Here is a 13,865-nt window from a genome sequence, read left to right on the forward strand (position 1 = left end):
AGGAACAGTGGGTTAACTGTCTTATTCAGGATCAGAACGACAGATTTGTACCTTGTCAGCTGCCCCCAGAATAAGGCTGTAACGTAACAAAATGTGGAAAGGTCCAGGGGTTTGAATACTTTCAGAATACACTGTAAATAGAAAGTACTATGTATAACTGCATAATGGAATCTGCTCTCTGTATAAGAGATATTTTTTTTTAAATAGGAAAACACAGGATCTGGTCAGAGTGCACTACATGACCATAAGTATGTGGATAGCAGGCGATTCCAGGCTGTATCACAACCGGACATGATTGGGAGTCCCATAGAGCGATGCACAATTGGCCCAGCGTCGTCCGGGTTAGGGTCTGGCCCGGGGTTGGCCATCATTGTAGCCTAGTGATTAGATATTTGGACAAGTAACCGAAAGGTTGCAAGATCGAATCCCCGAGCTGACAAGATAAAATCGTTCTGCCCCTGAACAAGACAGTTAACCCACTGTTCCTAGGCCGTCATTGAAAATAAGAATTTGTTCTTAACTGACTTGCCTAGTTAAATAAAGGTTCAATCAAATCAAATTAAAACATCGCAAAGGTGTTTGATGGGGTTGAGGTCATGGCTCTGTGCAGAACAGTCGAGTTCTTCCACACCGATCTCGACAAACCATTTCTGTATGGACCTGGCTTTCTGCACGGGGCATTGTCATGCTGAAACAGGAAAGGGCCTTCCCCGAATTGTTGCCACAAAGTTGGAACCACAGAATCGTGTAGAATGTCATTGTATGCTGTAGCATTAAGATTTCCCTTCACTGGAACTAATGGGCCTATGAACCATGAAAAACCGCTCCAGACCATTACATTATTCCTCCTCCACCAAACTTTACTATTTGCACTATGCATTTGGGCAGGTAGTGTTCCTTTGCCTTTCGCCAAACCCTAATGTGTCCGTCAAACTGCCAGATGGTGAAGCGTGATTCATCACTCCAGAGAACACGTTTCCACTGCTCCGGAGTCCAATGGCGCCGATCTTTACGCCACTCTAGCCGACGCTTGGCATTGCGCATTGTGATCTTAGGCTTGTGTGCGGCAGCTCGGCCATGGAAACCCATTGCATGAAGTTCCCGATGAACAGTTCTTGTGCAGACGTTGCTTCCAGAGGTAGTTTGGAACTTGGTAGTGAGTGTTGCAACCGAGGATAGACTATTTGTATGTGCTTCAGCACTCAGCGGTCCTGTTCTGTGATCTTGTGTGGCCTACCACTTCGCGGCTGAGCCGTTGTTGCTCCTAGATGTTTCCACTTCACAATAATAGCACTTACAGTTGACCAGGGCAGCTCTAGCAGGGCAGAAATGTGATAAACTGACGTTTTGGAAAGGTGGCATCCTATGACAGACCCACGTTGAAAGTCACTGAGCGCTTCAGTAAGGCCATTATACTGCCAATATTGTCTAAGAAGATTGCATGGCTGTATGCTTGATTTTATACACCTGTTTGCAAACGGGTGAGGCTGAATCCACAAATTTTAAAGGGGTGTCTATATATAGTGTGTTGGCTTTATTCAGTGGCTAAATATTTTTCTTAACCAATAGGAGGACTCTGTATGATGTGGTTCTTTAGCGTCTTATGTGGAGAGTGGCTTCACTCCTGCTTTGTATTCACTTGTGTGTTGTTGTCTTGACGTCACTTTTCCGAACGCTGTTCCGGCATGGCTTCTTCAGTCAGATTCATATTAATTATAAAAATGCAAATGAAAAGTGAAATGTCATGTTGGTACTTTTATTTGAAAGGATGAAGCAAATCAGAATATTTAAAAGCAACCTAATAATATAATATTTCTTTTAAGAAGAAAAAGCTTTCCTTCAGTTTGCTCCAAAAGGGAGAAAATATTTGCTAATTGAACTTTTCCAATAAGTGGTTTGTGTGTGTGTGTGTGTGTGTGTGCCAACGAGAAGTCCGATGGAATGGGAAAAAGACTCTCCCTCTGTTTGTTTATTATTCCAGAACCGTGAAGTTCTCTCCTGACTCTTTTTCCTCCCTATCTTCTGTCTCTCTTTCACTCATCAGTGTCTCAACTCACACAGAGTGATTTACTGCACCATGGGTGCCCACCACACACACCTCTCTCTCTCTCTCTCTCTCTCTCTCTCTCTCATTTTCATTAGCTCACTTAAGGACAAATTGCTTTGACATTCTCCATGTTTGTTTGATGCTATGTTTGGTTGTTAATATCCTTTTTCTTCTCTCTCACCCATCCATCCCGCTCTCCCTCCAGTTCTCCTCTAGGTGGGCTGCAGATCCGGTATGACCCAGGAGGGTCGTTGGGGTCAGGTTTGGGGGGGCTAGGGTCAGGTCAGGGAGGGGGAGACACAGTACCCCCGGTGGCCACCTCTATAGAACAGCTGCTGGAGAGACAGTGGAGTGATGGACAACAGTTCCTACTGCAGCAGGGAGCACAGGGAGATGGTGAGCACACACACCTACATTACTTTTTTCATCAAATCTAATCTACTCACCTATCATTGCATTGTTTGGATAATTCAATTTGATTGGTTTAATTTAGTTTCCTCTCTCTCTCTCTCTCTCTCTCGCTTCTCTCCTCTCTCTCTGCCTGTCTTTGACTCTCGCTTCTCTCCTCTCTCTCTGCCTGTCTTTGACTCTCGCTTCTCTCCTCTCTCTCTTGCTTCTCTCTGTCTCTCTCTCTCTCTCTCCATCTCTCTCTCTTTCTCTCTGTCTCTCTCTTTCTCGGTCTCTTTGTGTGGTAGTGTTGGGGATGTTGAAGTCCCTCCACCAGCTGCAGCAGGAGAACAGGCGTCTAGAGGACCAGATTAAAACTCTGACCATGAAGAAAGAGCGACTGCAGCTCCTGTCAGCTCAGCTGTCTGTGCCTTTCACCCCTACTACTGCTGCCCAAGGTACACACACACAGCCCTATTACTGCCTCACCTCACCCTAACAAACACTCGTACAAACTGTCACTCTCATTGCCTGCCTGTGTGATGTTGTGTGTTTCAGATGTGAAGAGTGACTCCTCTCTACCCATACCTGCTCAGGTAAGGCAGTTGAAGCTCCAGCACATAGTGAGTGAACCCAGCTAGCACACTAGTTGTTATGCTGTCATTACATAGAGCTTTTGGAATGGTAAGAGATTGCATAGGAGATATTGGTTAACAAAGCTCTCTCTCTCTCTCTCTCTCTCTCTCAGGATAGCGTGTCATGTGGTCGTAGTAGTGGTGGATCTACCTCTTCTCTGTCCACCCCCCCATCCGTCTCTCACAGCCCCCCCCAGCCGCATCAGCTCAACGGGGTTGCCATGGGAACCATGATGCTGGGAGGTGGAGCCGGGCCAGGGATGGGGGGGATAGTGGGGGTTTTGAACGGAGTCATACAGACCACCTCCAGCCCTCACACATACACACATACCTCTGCACCAGGCACCAGCGCCGCTCTGCCCATCTCCAGCTCCATTAACAACAGGTAGGTACACTACATCTGGCTGCCTGGTAGTCTGCCTTTCTGGTGACCTGGTAGTCTGCCTGCCTGGCTACCTGGTAGTCTGCATTTCTGGTGACCTGGTAGTCTGCCTTTCTGGTGACCTGGTAGTCTGCCTTTCTGACTACCCGGTAGTCTGCATTTCTGGCGACCTGGTAGTCTGCCTGCCTGGCTACCTGGTAGTCTGCATTTCTGGCTACCTGGTAGTCTGCCTGCCTGGCTACCTGGTAGTCTGCCTGCCTGGCTACCTGGTAGTCTGCCTGCCTGGCTACCTGTCCTTCCATTCATTGAAATGTCTGTCTGTTTTTGGCTTTGAAATTGATTCCCTTATATTTTCTCCCTTCCTGCTTTCCTATTGGATTACTGCAGCTCAGTTACTGCTAAAAGCAGGTGAGTGTGTGTGTGCGTGTGTGTGTGTGCGTGGTTTTCTAACTGTGTGTGTGTATGTCTTTGTGTGTTTTTAGGTTGGGTGCCTTGTCTGAACAGCAGAGGCTCTTACTGCACCAGCACCAACTACAGCAGCTACTCTCTTCACAGCCCTCTGCGGTAAACACACACACCTAGCACCACTGTACTAAACACAGCAGGCTTATTTATCAGTGTTCCAAAGTCACATGATTATCTCTTTCCTGCTCTCCCTCCCTCTCTCCCCCCCCTCCCTCTCTCCCCCCCCCCCTCCCTCCCTCCTCCCCCCTCCCTCTCTCCCCCCCCCCCCTCCCTCTCTCCCCCCCCTCCCCCCCTCCCTCCCTCTAGGAACAGCAGCAGGTGTTGTTTTACCAGTTGATGCAGCAACAACAGGACCTCCACCAACTTCAATCTCTCTCCACCTCCCAGCTTCCCTCCATCCCTCTCTCTTCCACTCAGCTGCCCATCACCTCCCTCCTTTCCTCCTCCCACGTCCACGGCCAGGGCACCATCACCGCCAACCCCTTCCTGGCACTGCACACACACTCACACCCCGATACACACACACACGCCACTGCACAGAAACCCCGGCTGGCTGAAAAGGCTGTGGGCCTCACTGGACAGGAGAAGACCTGACCCACAAAACAGCTCTCTCGCTTTTTCTGTTGCGCATTCTCTTTTTCTCTCTCTCCTCTATCCATCTCTCTCTCTATCCATCTCTCTATCTCTCAGGGGTCTCCACCATCATATGAACTCTGATCAGTGCTGTGCTTTCAGCACACAAGCTAGCCCACATAGAACTACAATTTCTACAAATATCAGGACACTAACACAGCTGACTGATGACTCATAGCTCTGCTGGAGAGATGAGGTCTGGGAACTATGACATTGTACAGTTTTAGGAGAGGCAGGAGTCCTGCACTGGACATGTAACTGCTGTTACCTCTGTCTGTCTGAGCATAAGACCTAACCAGCATAAGACCTAACCAGAGACCACTCTCTAATGTAAGACTGACTGACCGCTCAGCTATGGAAGCCTTGCTATTACTGTCTTTTTCTGCTCTACCTACTTCACACACCAGCCTATCAGGGCCCGCAACCTTCAGCATCGGCCAATAGGAATCCACAACAGTCAGGATTGGCAAGTCAGGGTCCATTCCCCAAGTGCCTAAGGCTGAGGGGGAGGGTTACTCATGCTACTCGACCGGTCAGTCATCCATTCTCACCATATTACTGGCTGTCAAGCTGCGTTGACCAGGCAAAAGATCATGCAACACATTCTGAAAGGCTGGAAACCAGGAAATGTATTTTGCTGGGTTCACAAAATACCGAAACCAACTTTATGAATTCTGTTTTTATTTATTTAGCATTTCTTTATGTTATAATGGGTGCAAGATGCTATATTTTAAAAGTACCCACTGTTCTTCAAGAATTTGTTTTATACTGCTGTTTAAAATTTTTCACATCTTGCTGTAAACATTTTTGATGGGAAAAAAAGTTGTGTATTGAGAAAGATTGAACTACTGGCGAATGGAGGTGGTTTGTGGTGGTGATGGTGTACATAGCTGTTATTGTCAGAAGAGGTGTGGGTTCAATGCCACAGTTTTGACTTTGTTTGTGTAAATAAATATATATTTTTCATTGCCTGTGGGGTGTAAATAAGTGATTGTGATTGGCAGTGTTGGTGTAAAGGATAGCCAATGAAGCCTAATTTTGTGTGTGTAAATCTTAGGACCAGACTACAGGCGATGGTGACTGGACACAAAGTATTAATTTATTTTTATATGTGCAGGGACATTGTTTTGTTGTTTTGTTTGTTTTGCACCGTCATTTTATACTCCACCTCTGGGCACCATGTTTCCATCTGTGTTCACTTTTGTTTAGATCAATTTTGTACAACTGAAAAATCATACCCTCCTCAAATGTTTGTATTTCAAAACACCAAAATAATTCAATGTTCTGGATAAATAAAGAGACCGACTGATGGTAAAAAGACGAGGAGTCAGCGTAGCCAGTGGGACAACATTATTGGAGTGAGAAGATGGTTAAAGCTTGATTAACAGCTCTGTTTAAGTGCTTTTTGTCAACAGCATTTTTCCACTTTGGTTGAATAAAGAACAGATCTACCTCCTCTAAGCCTGCTGTCTAATAGCATGTTTCTCTTTGTTTCTCCTCTTTACCTCCATCTCTGGACAGATGAAAAGATGACACTGACTCTCTCACTATATCGTTAGCCGTCTTCTCTCGCTCTATTGTTTAATAGTTTCTGCGTGCTCATTTTATAGTGGTCCAGGGTCCCTTGCCCCAGCACACACACACACACACACACACACACAGTGCTCCTCTGTCCCTGATGTCTTCCTGCTGCCTAGCAGCGTGGGGGTGTGTGTACAATTCCCCTACATCTGCTTCTGCTCGTGGAAATTAAAAGCTCACTTTCCCCTCATCTCAGCCCCCCAGCAACTCTTAAACCCCCCTCTTCCGCCCACCCTCTATCAGCCCTGTCACTCAAGTCCAGGCTGTTTAAACATGCCCCCTCCCTACCTCCTTGTCTACCACTTTCATTCTCTCCCCCCCTGTCTTCTCGACATCACCCCTTTCTCCTCTCCTCCCTCTCGTTCAATTAATTCACAGCATTCCCGTTCAGGAGTGGGAGCAGAGCTGGCGTCCATCATTGATAACCTCCCAGCAGCCACTGCTTCCTGGGGGGGGGGGGGGGGTGAATGTAACATCCGAGGGAGGACAACCATGCTGGCCAACGAGATGCCTGATCAAAAGTCAAACACTAAGCTCCAGAACATCAGGGTTGAGGGTTCACACACAATTTAGCTTTTTAGTCCAGGAGGAGGCTTATCTGGGCCCGGGGAACTCCCCAAATGTCCAGATGAAGAGCTTAAAAGAAGTCCTAAGTAATAACAATTAAACATGCATTTAGTAATTCATTTAAACAACAGTTATTCAAATGAAACATTAATTTAGCCATTCAAATGAATCATATAATTACCAGTTAGAATAACTTGAGTGCGGCGGAAAACCATTAGCAGCTGTAGTTTGGATTAAATCATTATGGGATGGGAGTCGATAGGGGGATGATCCACTGAAAACTGCCTGGCCAAGATTCCTGTTCAGAATAGAACCAGATCACTCTGACAGAGGTGTTTAGGGCCAGGAACAGAGAGACGGAGGAGGGGATAGCGGGAAAAAGGAGAGCTGAAGAGAGGAAAGCACTGAAGCAGCTGACGGGATTCCCATGGAATGTTGCCGGCATCAGGCGTGTGTGTATAGGCTACCCCCCACAGGTTCCTCTCCTGTAGGATAATGGCCCTGAGGAGAAGCAGCAGGATTCTCCCTCATCCCTCTTCACACACAGACAGTCTATTCTTCTGCTGACTGACAATCCTCTGCCTATCCCCCCATCCCACCCCTCTCCATACTCCTCTCTTCCTATAAAGTTGAAGTCAGAAGTTTACATACACTCAGGTTGGAGTCATTAAAACTTGTTTTTCTTATTTTATTTAAATGTTACCCCCTTTTTCGTGGTATCCAATTGTTAGTAATTACTATCTTGTCTCATCGCAACAACTCCCGTACGGGCTCGGGAGAGACGAAGGTCGAAAGCCGTGCGTCCTCTGAAACACAACCCAACCAAGCCGCACTGTTTCTTAACACAGCGCGCATCCAACCTGGAAGCCAGCCGCACCAATGTGTCAGAGGAAACACTGTGCGACCTTGGTTAGCGTGCACTGCGCCCGGCCCGCCACAGGATTCGCTGGTGCGCAATGACACAAGGATATCCCTACCGGCCAAACCCTCCCTAACCCAGACGACGCTAGGCCAATTGCGCTGCGATGTAGTGCCCTCGACCACTGCGCCACCCGGGAGGCCCATAAAAGGCCCACTCGTTTTTCAACCACTCCACAAATTTCTTGTTAACAAACTATAGTCTTGGCAAGTCGGTTAGGACATCTATTTTGTGCATGAAACAAGTAATGTTTCCAACAATTGTTTACAGACAGATTATTTCACTTAGAATTTCACTTAATCCAGTAGGTCAGAAGTTTACATACACTAAGTTGACTGTGCCTTTAAACAGCTTGGAAAATTCCAGAAAATGATGTCATGGCTTTAGAAGCTTCTGATAGGCTAATTGACATAATTTGAGTCAATTAGAGGTGTACATGTGGATGTATTTCAAGGCCTACCTTCAAACTCAGTGTCTCTTTGCTTGAAATCATGGGAAAATAAAAATAAATAAAAATTGCAGACCACAAGTCTGGTTCATCCTTGGGAGCAGTTTCCAAACGTCTGAAGGTACCATGTTCATCTGTACAAACAATAGTACGCAAGTATAAACACCATGGGACCAAGCAGCAGTCCCGCTCCGGAAGGAGACGCTCCAAAACAGCCATAAAAAAAGCCAGACTACAGTTTGCAACTGCATATGGGGACAAAGATCTTACTTTTTGGAGAAATGTCCTCTGATCTGATGAAACAAAAATAGAACTGTTTGGCCATAATGACCATCGTTGTTTGAAGGAAAAAGGGGGAGGCTTGCAAGCCGAAGAACACCATCCCAACCATGAAGAACGTGGGTGGCAGCATCATGTTGTGGGGGTGCTTTGCTGCAGGAGGGACTGGTACACTTCACAAAATAGATGGCATCATGACGGAGGAAAATTATGTGGATATATTGAAGCAAGACATCAGTCAGGAAGTTAAAGCTTGGTTGCAAATAGGTCTTCCAAATGGACAATGACCTCAAGCATACTTCCAAAGTTGTGGCAAAATGGCTTAAGGACAAATTCAAGATATTGGAGTGGCCATCACAAAGCCCTGAAAATTTGTGGGCAGAACTGAAAAGGTGTGTGCGAGCAAGGAGGCCTACAAACCTGACTCAGTTACACCAGCTCTGTCAAGAGGAATGGGCCAAAATTTGCCCAACCTTTATTGTGGGAAGCTTGTGGAAGGCTACCCGAAACATTTGCCCCAAGTTAAACAATTTAAATGCAATGCTACCAAATACTAATTGAGTATGTAAACTTCTAAAAGCTGAAATAAATAATTATCTCTATTATTCTGACATTTCACATTCTTAAAATAAAGTGGTGATCCTAACTGACCTAAAACAGGGAATGTTTACTAGGATTAAATGTCAGGCATTGTGAAAAACTGAGTTTAAATGTATTTGGCTAAGGTGTATGTCAACGTCCGACTTCAACTGTAACTAAATACTTGTAATTTTAGAATTTGTTGAAATATTTAGGAAATTATCACTCAAAACCTCATGATGGATGTGCCTTCAATTATTGAACTTTCTTATTGGACAAATAACATTTTACATTTTACAAACACTAAATCTAATGATGTAAACTCCATTATAATAGGCCTATTTTAAATATCTTAGTGAAAACAAATATTTCAACTTCGATATTTTTACTGGCAATAGTCTTAAACACATCCACGGTAAATTATGCATTCAGGCTGGATTAGTTGGATTTCTAAATAGGATTTTTTTTCAGAGTGCAACTTCTAAATTTAACGTGAAATAAACACATACATTTCAGAACAAAATGTCTGGTTAATTGTAAGGCTCTGTGGGCTACTTTAAATCACAGTTTAGTAGTGTGTTGTGCGGTTTTCTATTTGTCAGCGGGGTGGAGTTGATCTTTCAACCGAGCGAGGTGCAGCAGACCTGCGGTTATAGCCCACAATCCGAACCGTTGACTTCGGCTCCAACATTGAAAGCGAGAAACTGAAGACCGATCACTGTTAGTCAGTCTGGGTCTAAATTGCCTCACAGTTTAAAACAGAGTTGCACTTTAAACAAGGAACATATATTCTAAAAACACTAGGTTTGTTTTATTTCTGCTATTCCACATCGTAATGAGGAAATACAGGCAACGCAGTAAGCACAAACGTGAGCAGCAGCACTGTAGAAGCAGGTTAGGTACGTCTCTAGACAGAGTTAGCCAACTCTACACGCATCTATTTATAGGCCTTTTCATTTTCATGAACTGTATCTACTTTGACTCTGAGCACTCTGACGAGATTATATTAGGTTACTTATTTTGTAATGCTTTCACGTTTAGTTAAGGCCTACTGCAGTCCAGAGCCCTTTATTGTAGAAGGCTCTACTGTAGTCTATCAACTGATGAAGATTTCAAATCATATTCAAAGGGAGGGTTCAGCTGAATTACAAATGTAGATATTTCTTTCCTTACCTTGACGTCAGTCTATGGACAACGGAGACTGAAATCCATGCTTTGGTTTTGTAGGCCCTACCATAGTACTTCCTAACCAAAAACCAATGCAAGTCAATGTTAGCAATAGCATGCTTTTAAATTCTCCCCTGCAAGGATCAACATGAATTGATTAATCAATTGATTACTGTGATTGGTGGATAAATAGAACGTATCACATTATGAAGTCAATGTAGGCTGCATGGGTGAATGGGTCTGTTTACTGGGTCTGGTCGGGCTGTGTTTCTCGGTTCAGGGTCAGGATGAAAGATGGACGTTCATGACCCAGACACCCTAGGATGGCAGATATTAATGTAATCCTGCATGGTTATGATGAATGTGACAGGATATAGATCTGAGATCATCAGGTAAAAATAGACACGTCATTGGCTCATTACTGGACTCATAATAATGAATAATATAACCTAGTCCAGGAAGGGCCTGAGTCGTTCCTATAAGGCTATGTTAAATAATTCCAGCTGTAACGGATGTCAGGGGGATAGGATTTAAATTGGCTGTAATCTCCAGACACGAGGAGGGCCATCCATTTTAGTCAGGCACCCGCAGGCTGCACCAAGCACACAGAGACCCATTCACCTGCAGAAGCTCATTTATTATGGAGATGCAGGGAGGCCCTGTGTGTGTGTTTTGGGTTTCACTATCCTTATGGGGACCTGAATTCATCACAAGGATAGTAAAACAAGGAAAACAAATTTTTCCGGTCCCCACAATGACAAAAGGTCATTTTAGGGTTTAGGGGTAGTGGTTAGGAAAAACAGTATTTTAAATGGGAGTCAATTGTTTGGTCCCCACAAGGATAGTAAAACAAATGTGTGTGTGAGAGAGAGAGAGAGAGAGAGAGAGAGAGAGAGAGAGAGAGAGAGAGAGAGAGAGAGAGAGAGAGAGGGAGTACAGATGTGTGAATAGATTTTGTGCATAAATGCAATTTTCCATGTTTATTTTGCAGCCTACAATCTAGGCCTTGTTACACCCCCTCTCTTCTCTCTGATCCCTCCCCCATCCCCTCCACCTATCACCAGGCTCAGTTCCACCTCAAGGGTGGGGAAAGGCAGCACTACATGACGTCCAGTGACCCCCAACACATACACACAAATGCACAGAAAGAGAGAGATAGATACTGAGAGCACAGAGCTGAGAGTGGAATGTAGTCAAAAACGGGGGAGGATCAAAAGAAAGGAAGGACATGAGGGAGAAAGAAAGGACATGAGGGAGAGAGAGAGAGGAGGGAGAACGAGAGAGAGGAGGGAGAACGAGAGAGAGGAGGGAGAATGAGACAGGAGGGAGAACGAGAGAGAGAGGAGGGAGAACGAGAGAGAGGAGGGAGAGAGAGAGGAGGGAGAACGAGAGAGAGGAGGGAGAACGAGAGAGAGAGGAGGGAGAACGAGAGAGAGAGAGGAGGGAGAATGAGAGAGAGGAGGGAGAACGAGAGAGAGGAGGGAGAATGAGACAGGAGGGAGAAGGAGAGAGAGGAGGGAGAACGAGAGAGAGGAGGGAGAGAGAGAGGGGATGGAGAACGAGAGAGAGGAGGAAGAGAGAGAGGAGGGAGAACGAGAGGAGGGAGAACGAGAGGAGGGAGAACGAGAGAGAGGAGGGAGAGAGAGAGGAGGGAGAACGAGAGAGAGGAGGGAGAGAGAGAGAGGAGGGAGAGAGAGAGAGGAGGGAGAGAGAGAGAGGAGGGAGAACGAGAGAGAGGAGGGAGAACGATAGAGGAGGAAGAGAGAGAGGAGGGAGAGAGATAGAGAGGAGGGAGAACGATAGAGCGGAGGGAGAACGAGAGAGAGGAGAGAGAGAGAGAGAGGAGGGAGAGAGCGAGAGGAGGGAGAGAGCGAGAGGAGGGAGAATGAGAGAGAGGAGGGAGAGAGAGAGAGGAGGGAGAGAAAGAGAGGAGGGAGAACGAGAGAGAGGAGGGAGAACGAGAGAGGAGGGAGAACGATAGAGGAGGGAGAGAGAGAGAGGAGGGAGAATGAGAGAGAGGAGGGAGAGAGAGAGGAGGGAGAGAGAGAGGAGGGAGAGAGAGAGAGGAGGGAGAACGAGAGAGAGGAGGGAGAGAGAGAGGAGGGAGAACGAGAGATAGGAGGGAGAACGATAGAGGAGGGAGAATGAGAGAGAGGAGGGAGAGAGAGAGAGGAGGGAGAGAGAGAGAGGAGGAAGAACGATAGAGGAGGGAGAACGCGAGAGAGGAGGGAGAGAGAGAGAGGAGGGAGAGAGAGAGGAGGGAGAACGATAGAGGAGGGAGAACGAGACAGGAGGGAGAGAGCGAGAGGAGGGAGAACGAGAGAGTGGGGACAGCGAGAGCAGGTGTGTGTGTCTTTAAAGACATTAGTTATTCTAATTAACTCTTTCTAACTTCCGTATTCAGGAATTCAGGCTGCCCTTTCTGTATTCCAATGTATCGCTGTCCTTGATGAGTCAGCCCTTCCAACAGTGTGGTTGTGTCACGTTGGTCCTTGACATCTGTTAGCATACAGAAGACAAGCGCTACGTTAGAGAAACACTCACATCCTAATCATGTTCTCCCTCCAAGGACACACACAGATGATAGAGAGATAGAGAGAGAGAGAGAGAGAGAGAGAGAGAATCAATGCCATAAGGAAGAAAGAACACACCAGGCCATCTTCTTTGACTCTCTGAAAGGCAGCAGTGTGTTTAGGTCAGGTTAGCTGGATTAAGATGACCTTCAGCCCAACTGACATTCTGTATCCCACCCGACCGTGATTGGGAGTCCAATAGGGCGGTGCCCAGCGTCGTCCGGGTTTGGCCGTCATTGTAAATAAGAATTTGTTCTTAACTTACTTGCCTAGTTAAATAAAGGTTAAATAAAATACAAAAAAATGATACTGTTGCCTCCCTGTGTCACTTCACTACTACAGCCTCCCCCAAGCCTCTCTACAGACATTAACGTTAAAATCGTATCATTAAGTTTGTGTCTGATCTCTAAATATTCCCAATTCAACAAGGGGGTTAATGGAGGACGAGGGGGAGAAAAGTAATCTAAGGGCACCAGGTGGACCTTTTGTCAACATAATCTACAAGCCCTTGAGACCACACAAGCATGCAAGGACATACACACATACACTTCAACTGGACTAAGACCAGTGGATCTCTCAGACAACCATGGACACTAATCAGTAGAAAACCTGGGAGTTAAAGAATTGAACCAAACCACAGATCCTGAAGACTCACCCTCCAATTAGGAAGATTCAATGAAATCTGGAAAGTGCATTACTCAAATTAGAAGTTTGATATTGCAACGCGTGTGTGTGGAGAGAGATGTATACCATGTACTATTTTTATTATGTGGGAGAGTGAAGGGCAAACCTGAGAAGGAGAGGAGAGCAGAGTGAGAGATGGGGCGAGAGGGAAAAAGAGAGAGAGTAGTGGCCTTTCAATGGCCAGACAAAGGGAGATGGGAGTAGGGGGTACCAGAGGGGGGTGGAGGGGAGGGGGCGTGCTGCTATGGGGATGTGATTGCATAACTTATTAAACAAAACGGCACTTCAAGGAGAACAGTCTACTAATGAGAGTTCATCAGATAGAGAGAGAGAGAGGAGCGAGAGAGAATTGAGAGTTACAGTTGAATCTTTCAGATGATTCTGAATTCTGTATGTTATTCATTGTTTTAAAGACGCCACTTCTGCACCCCCACACCCCCCAGCCAGGTCACCCGTGATACCAGTCAGTATTCGACGTCCATCCATGTCTGAGGACATTGGGAGATTATGTGGAAACCG

At 46.0% G+C, this 13,865-nt stretch overlaps 1 protein-coding gene across 6 annotated transcripts in view; it reads left to right on the top strand.

The window, feature by feature from the left end:
* mllt10 (MLLT10 histone lysine methyltransferase DOT1L cofactor) overlaps positions 1-6,010 on the top strand; it is an 83,367-nt gene extending 77,357 nt beyond the window's left edge. For 4 of the 6 annotated variants that reach the window (XM_036935078.1, XM_036935077.1, XM_036935079.1 and 1 more), the window contains 7 exons: positions 2,253-2,443; positions 2,743-2,892; positions 2,993-3,057; positions 3,183-3,454; positions 3,839-3,859; positions 3,934-4,015; positions 4,223-6,010. In XM_036935078.1, coding sequence (XP_036790973.1) covers positions 2,253-2,443; positions 2,743-2,892; positions 2,993-3,057; positions 3,183-3,454; positions 3,839-3,859; positions 3,934-4,015; positions 4,223-4,510 — 1,069 coding nt within the window. In that variant the 3' untranslated portion in view covers positions 4,511-6,010. The remainder of the gene's footprint in view (positions 1-2,252; positions 2,444-2,742; positions 2,893-2,992; positions 3,058-3,182; positions 3,455-3,838; positions 3,860-3,933; positions 4,016-4,222) is intronic. The other 2 variants (XM_036935081.1, XM_036935080.1) reach the window with 2 other exon arrangements.
* Positions 6,011-13,865: the final 7,855 nt, after the last annotated feature.

Source organism: Oncorhynchus mykiss, chromosome 11 (genome assembly GCF_013265735.2).
Source record: "Oncorhynchus mykiss isolate Arlee chromosome 11, USDA_OmykA_1.1, whole genome shotgun sequence".
NCBI classification, from domain to species: domain Eukaryota; kingdom Metazoa; phylum Chordata; class Actinopteri; order Salmoniformes; family Salmonidae; genus Oncorhynchus; species Oncorhynchus mykiss.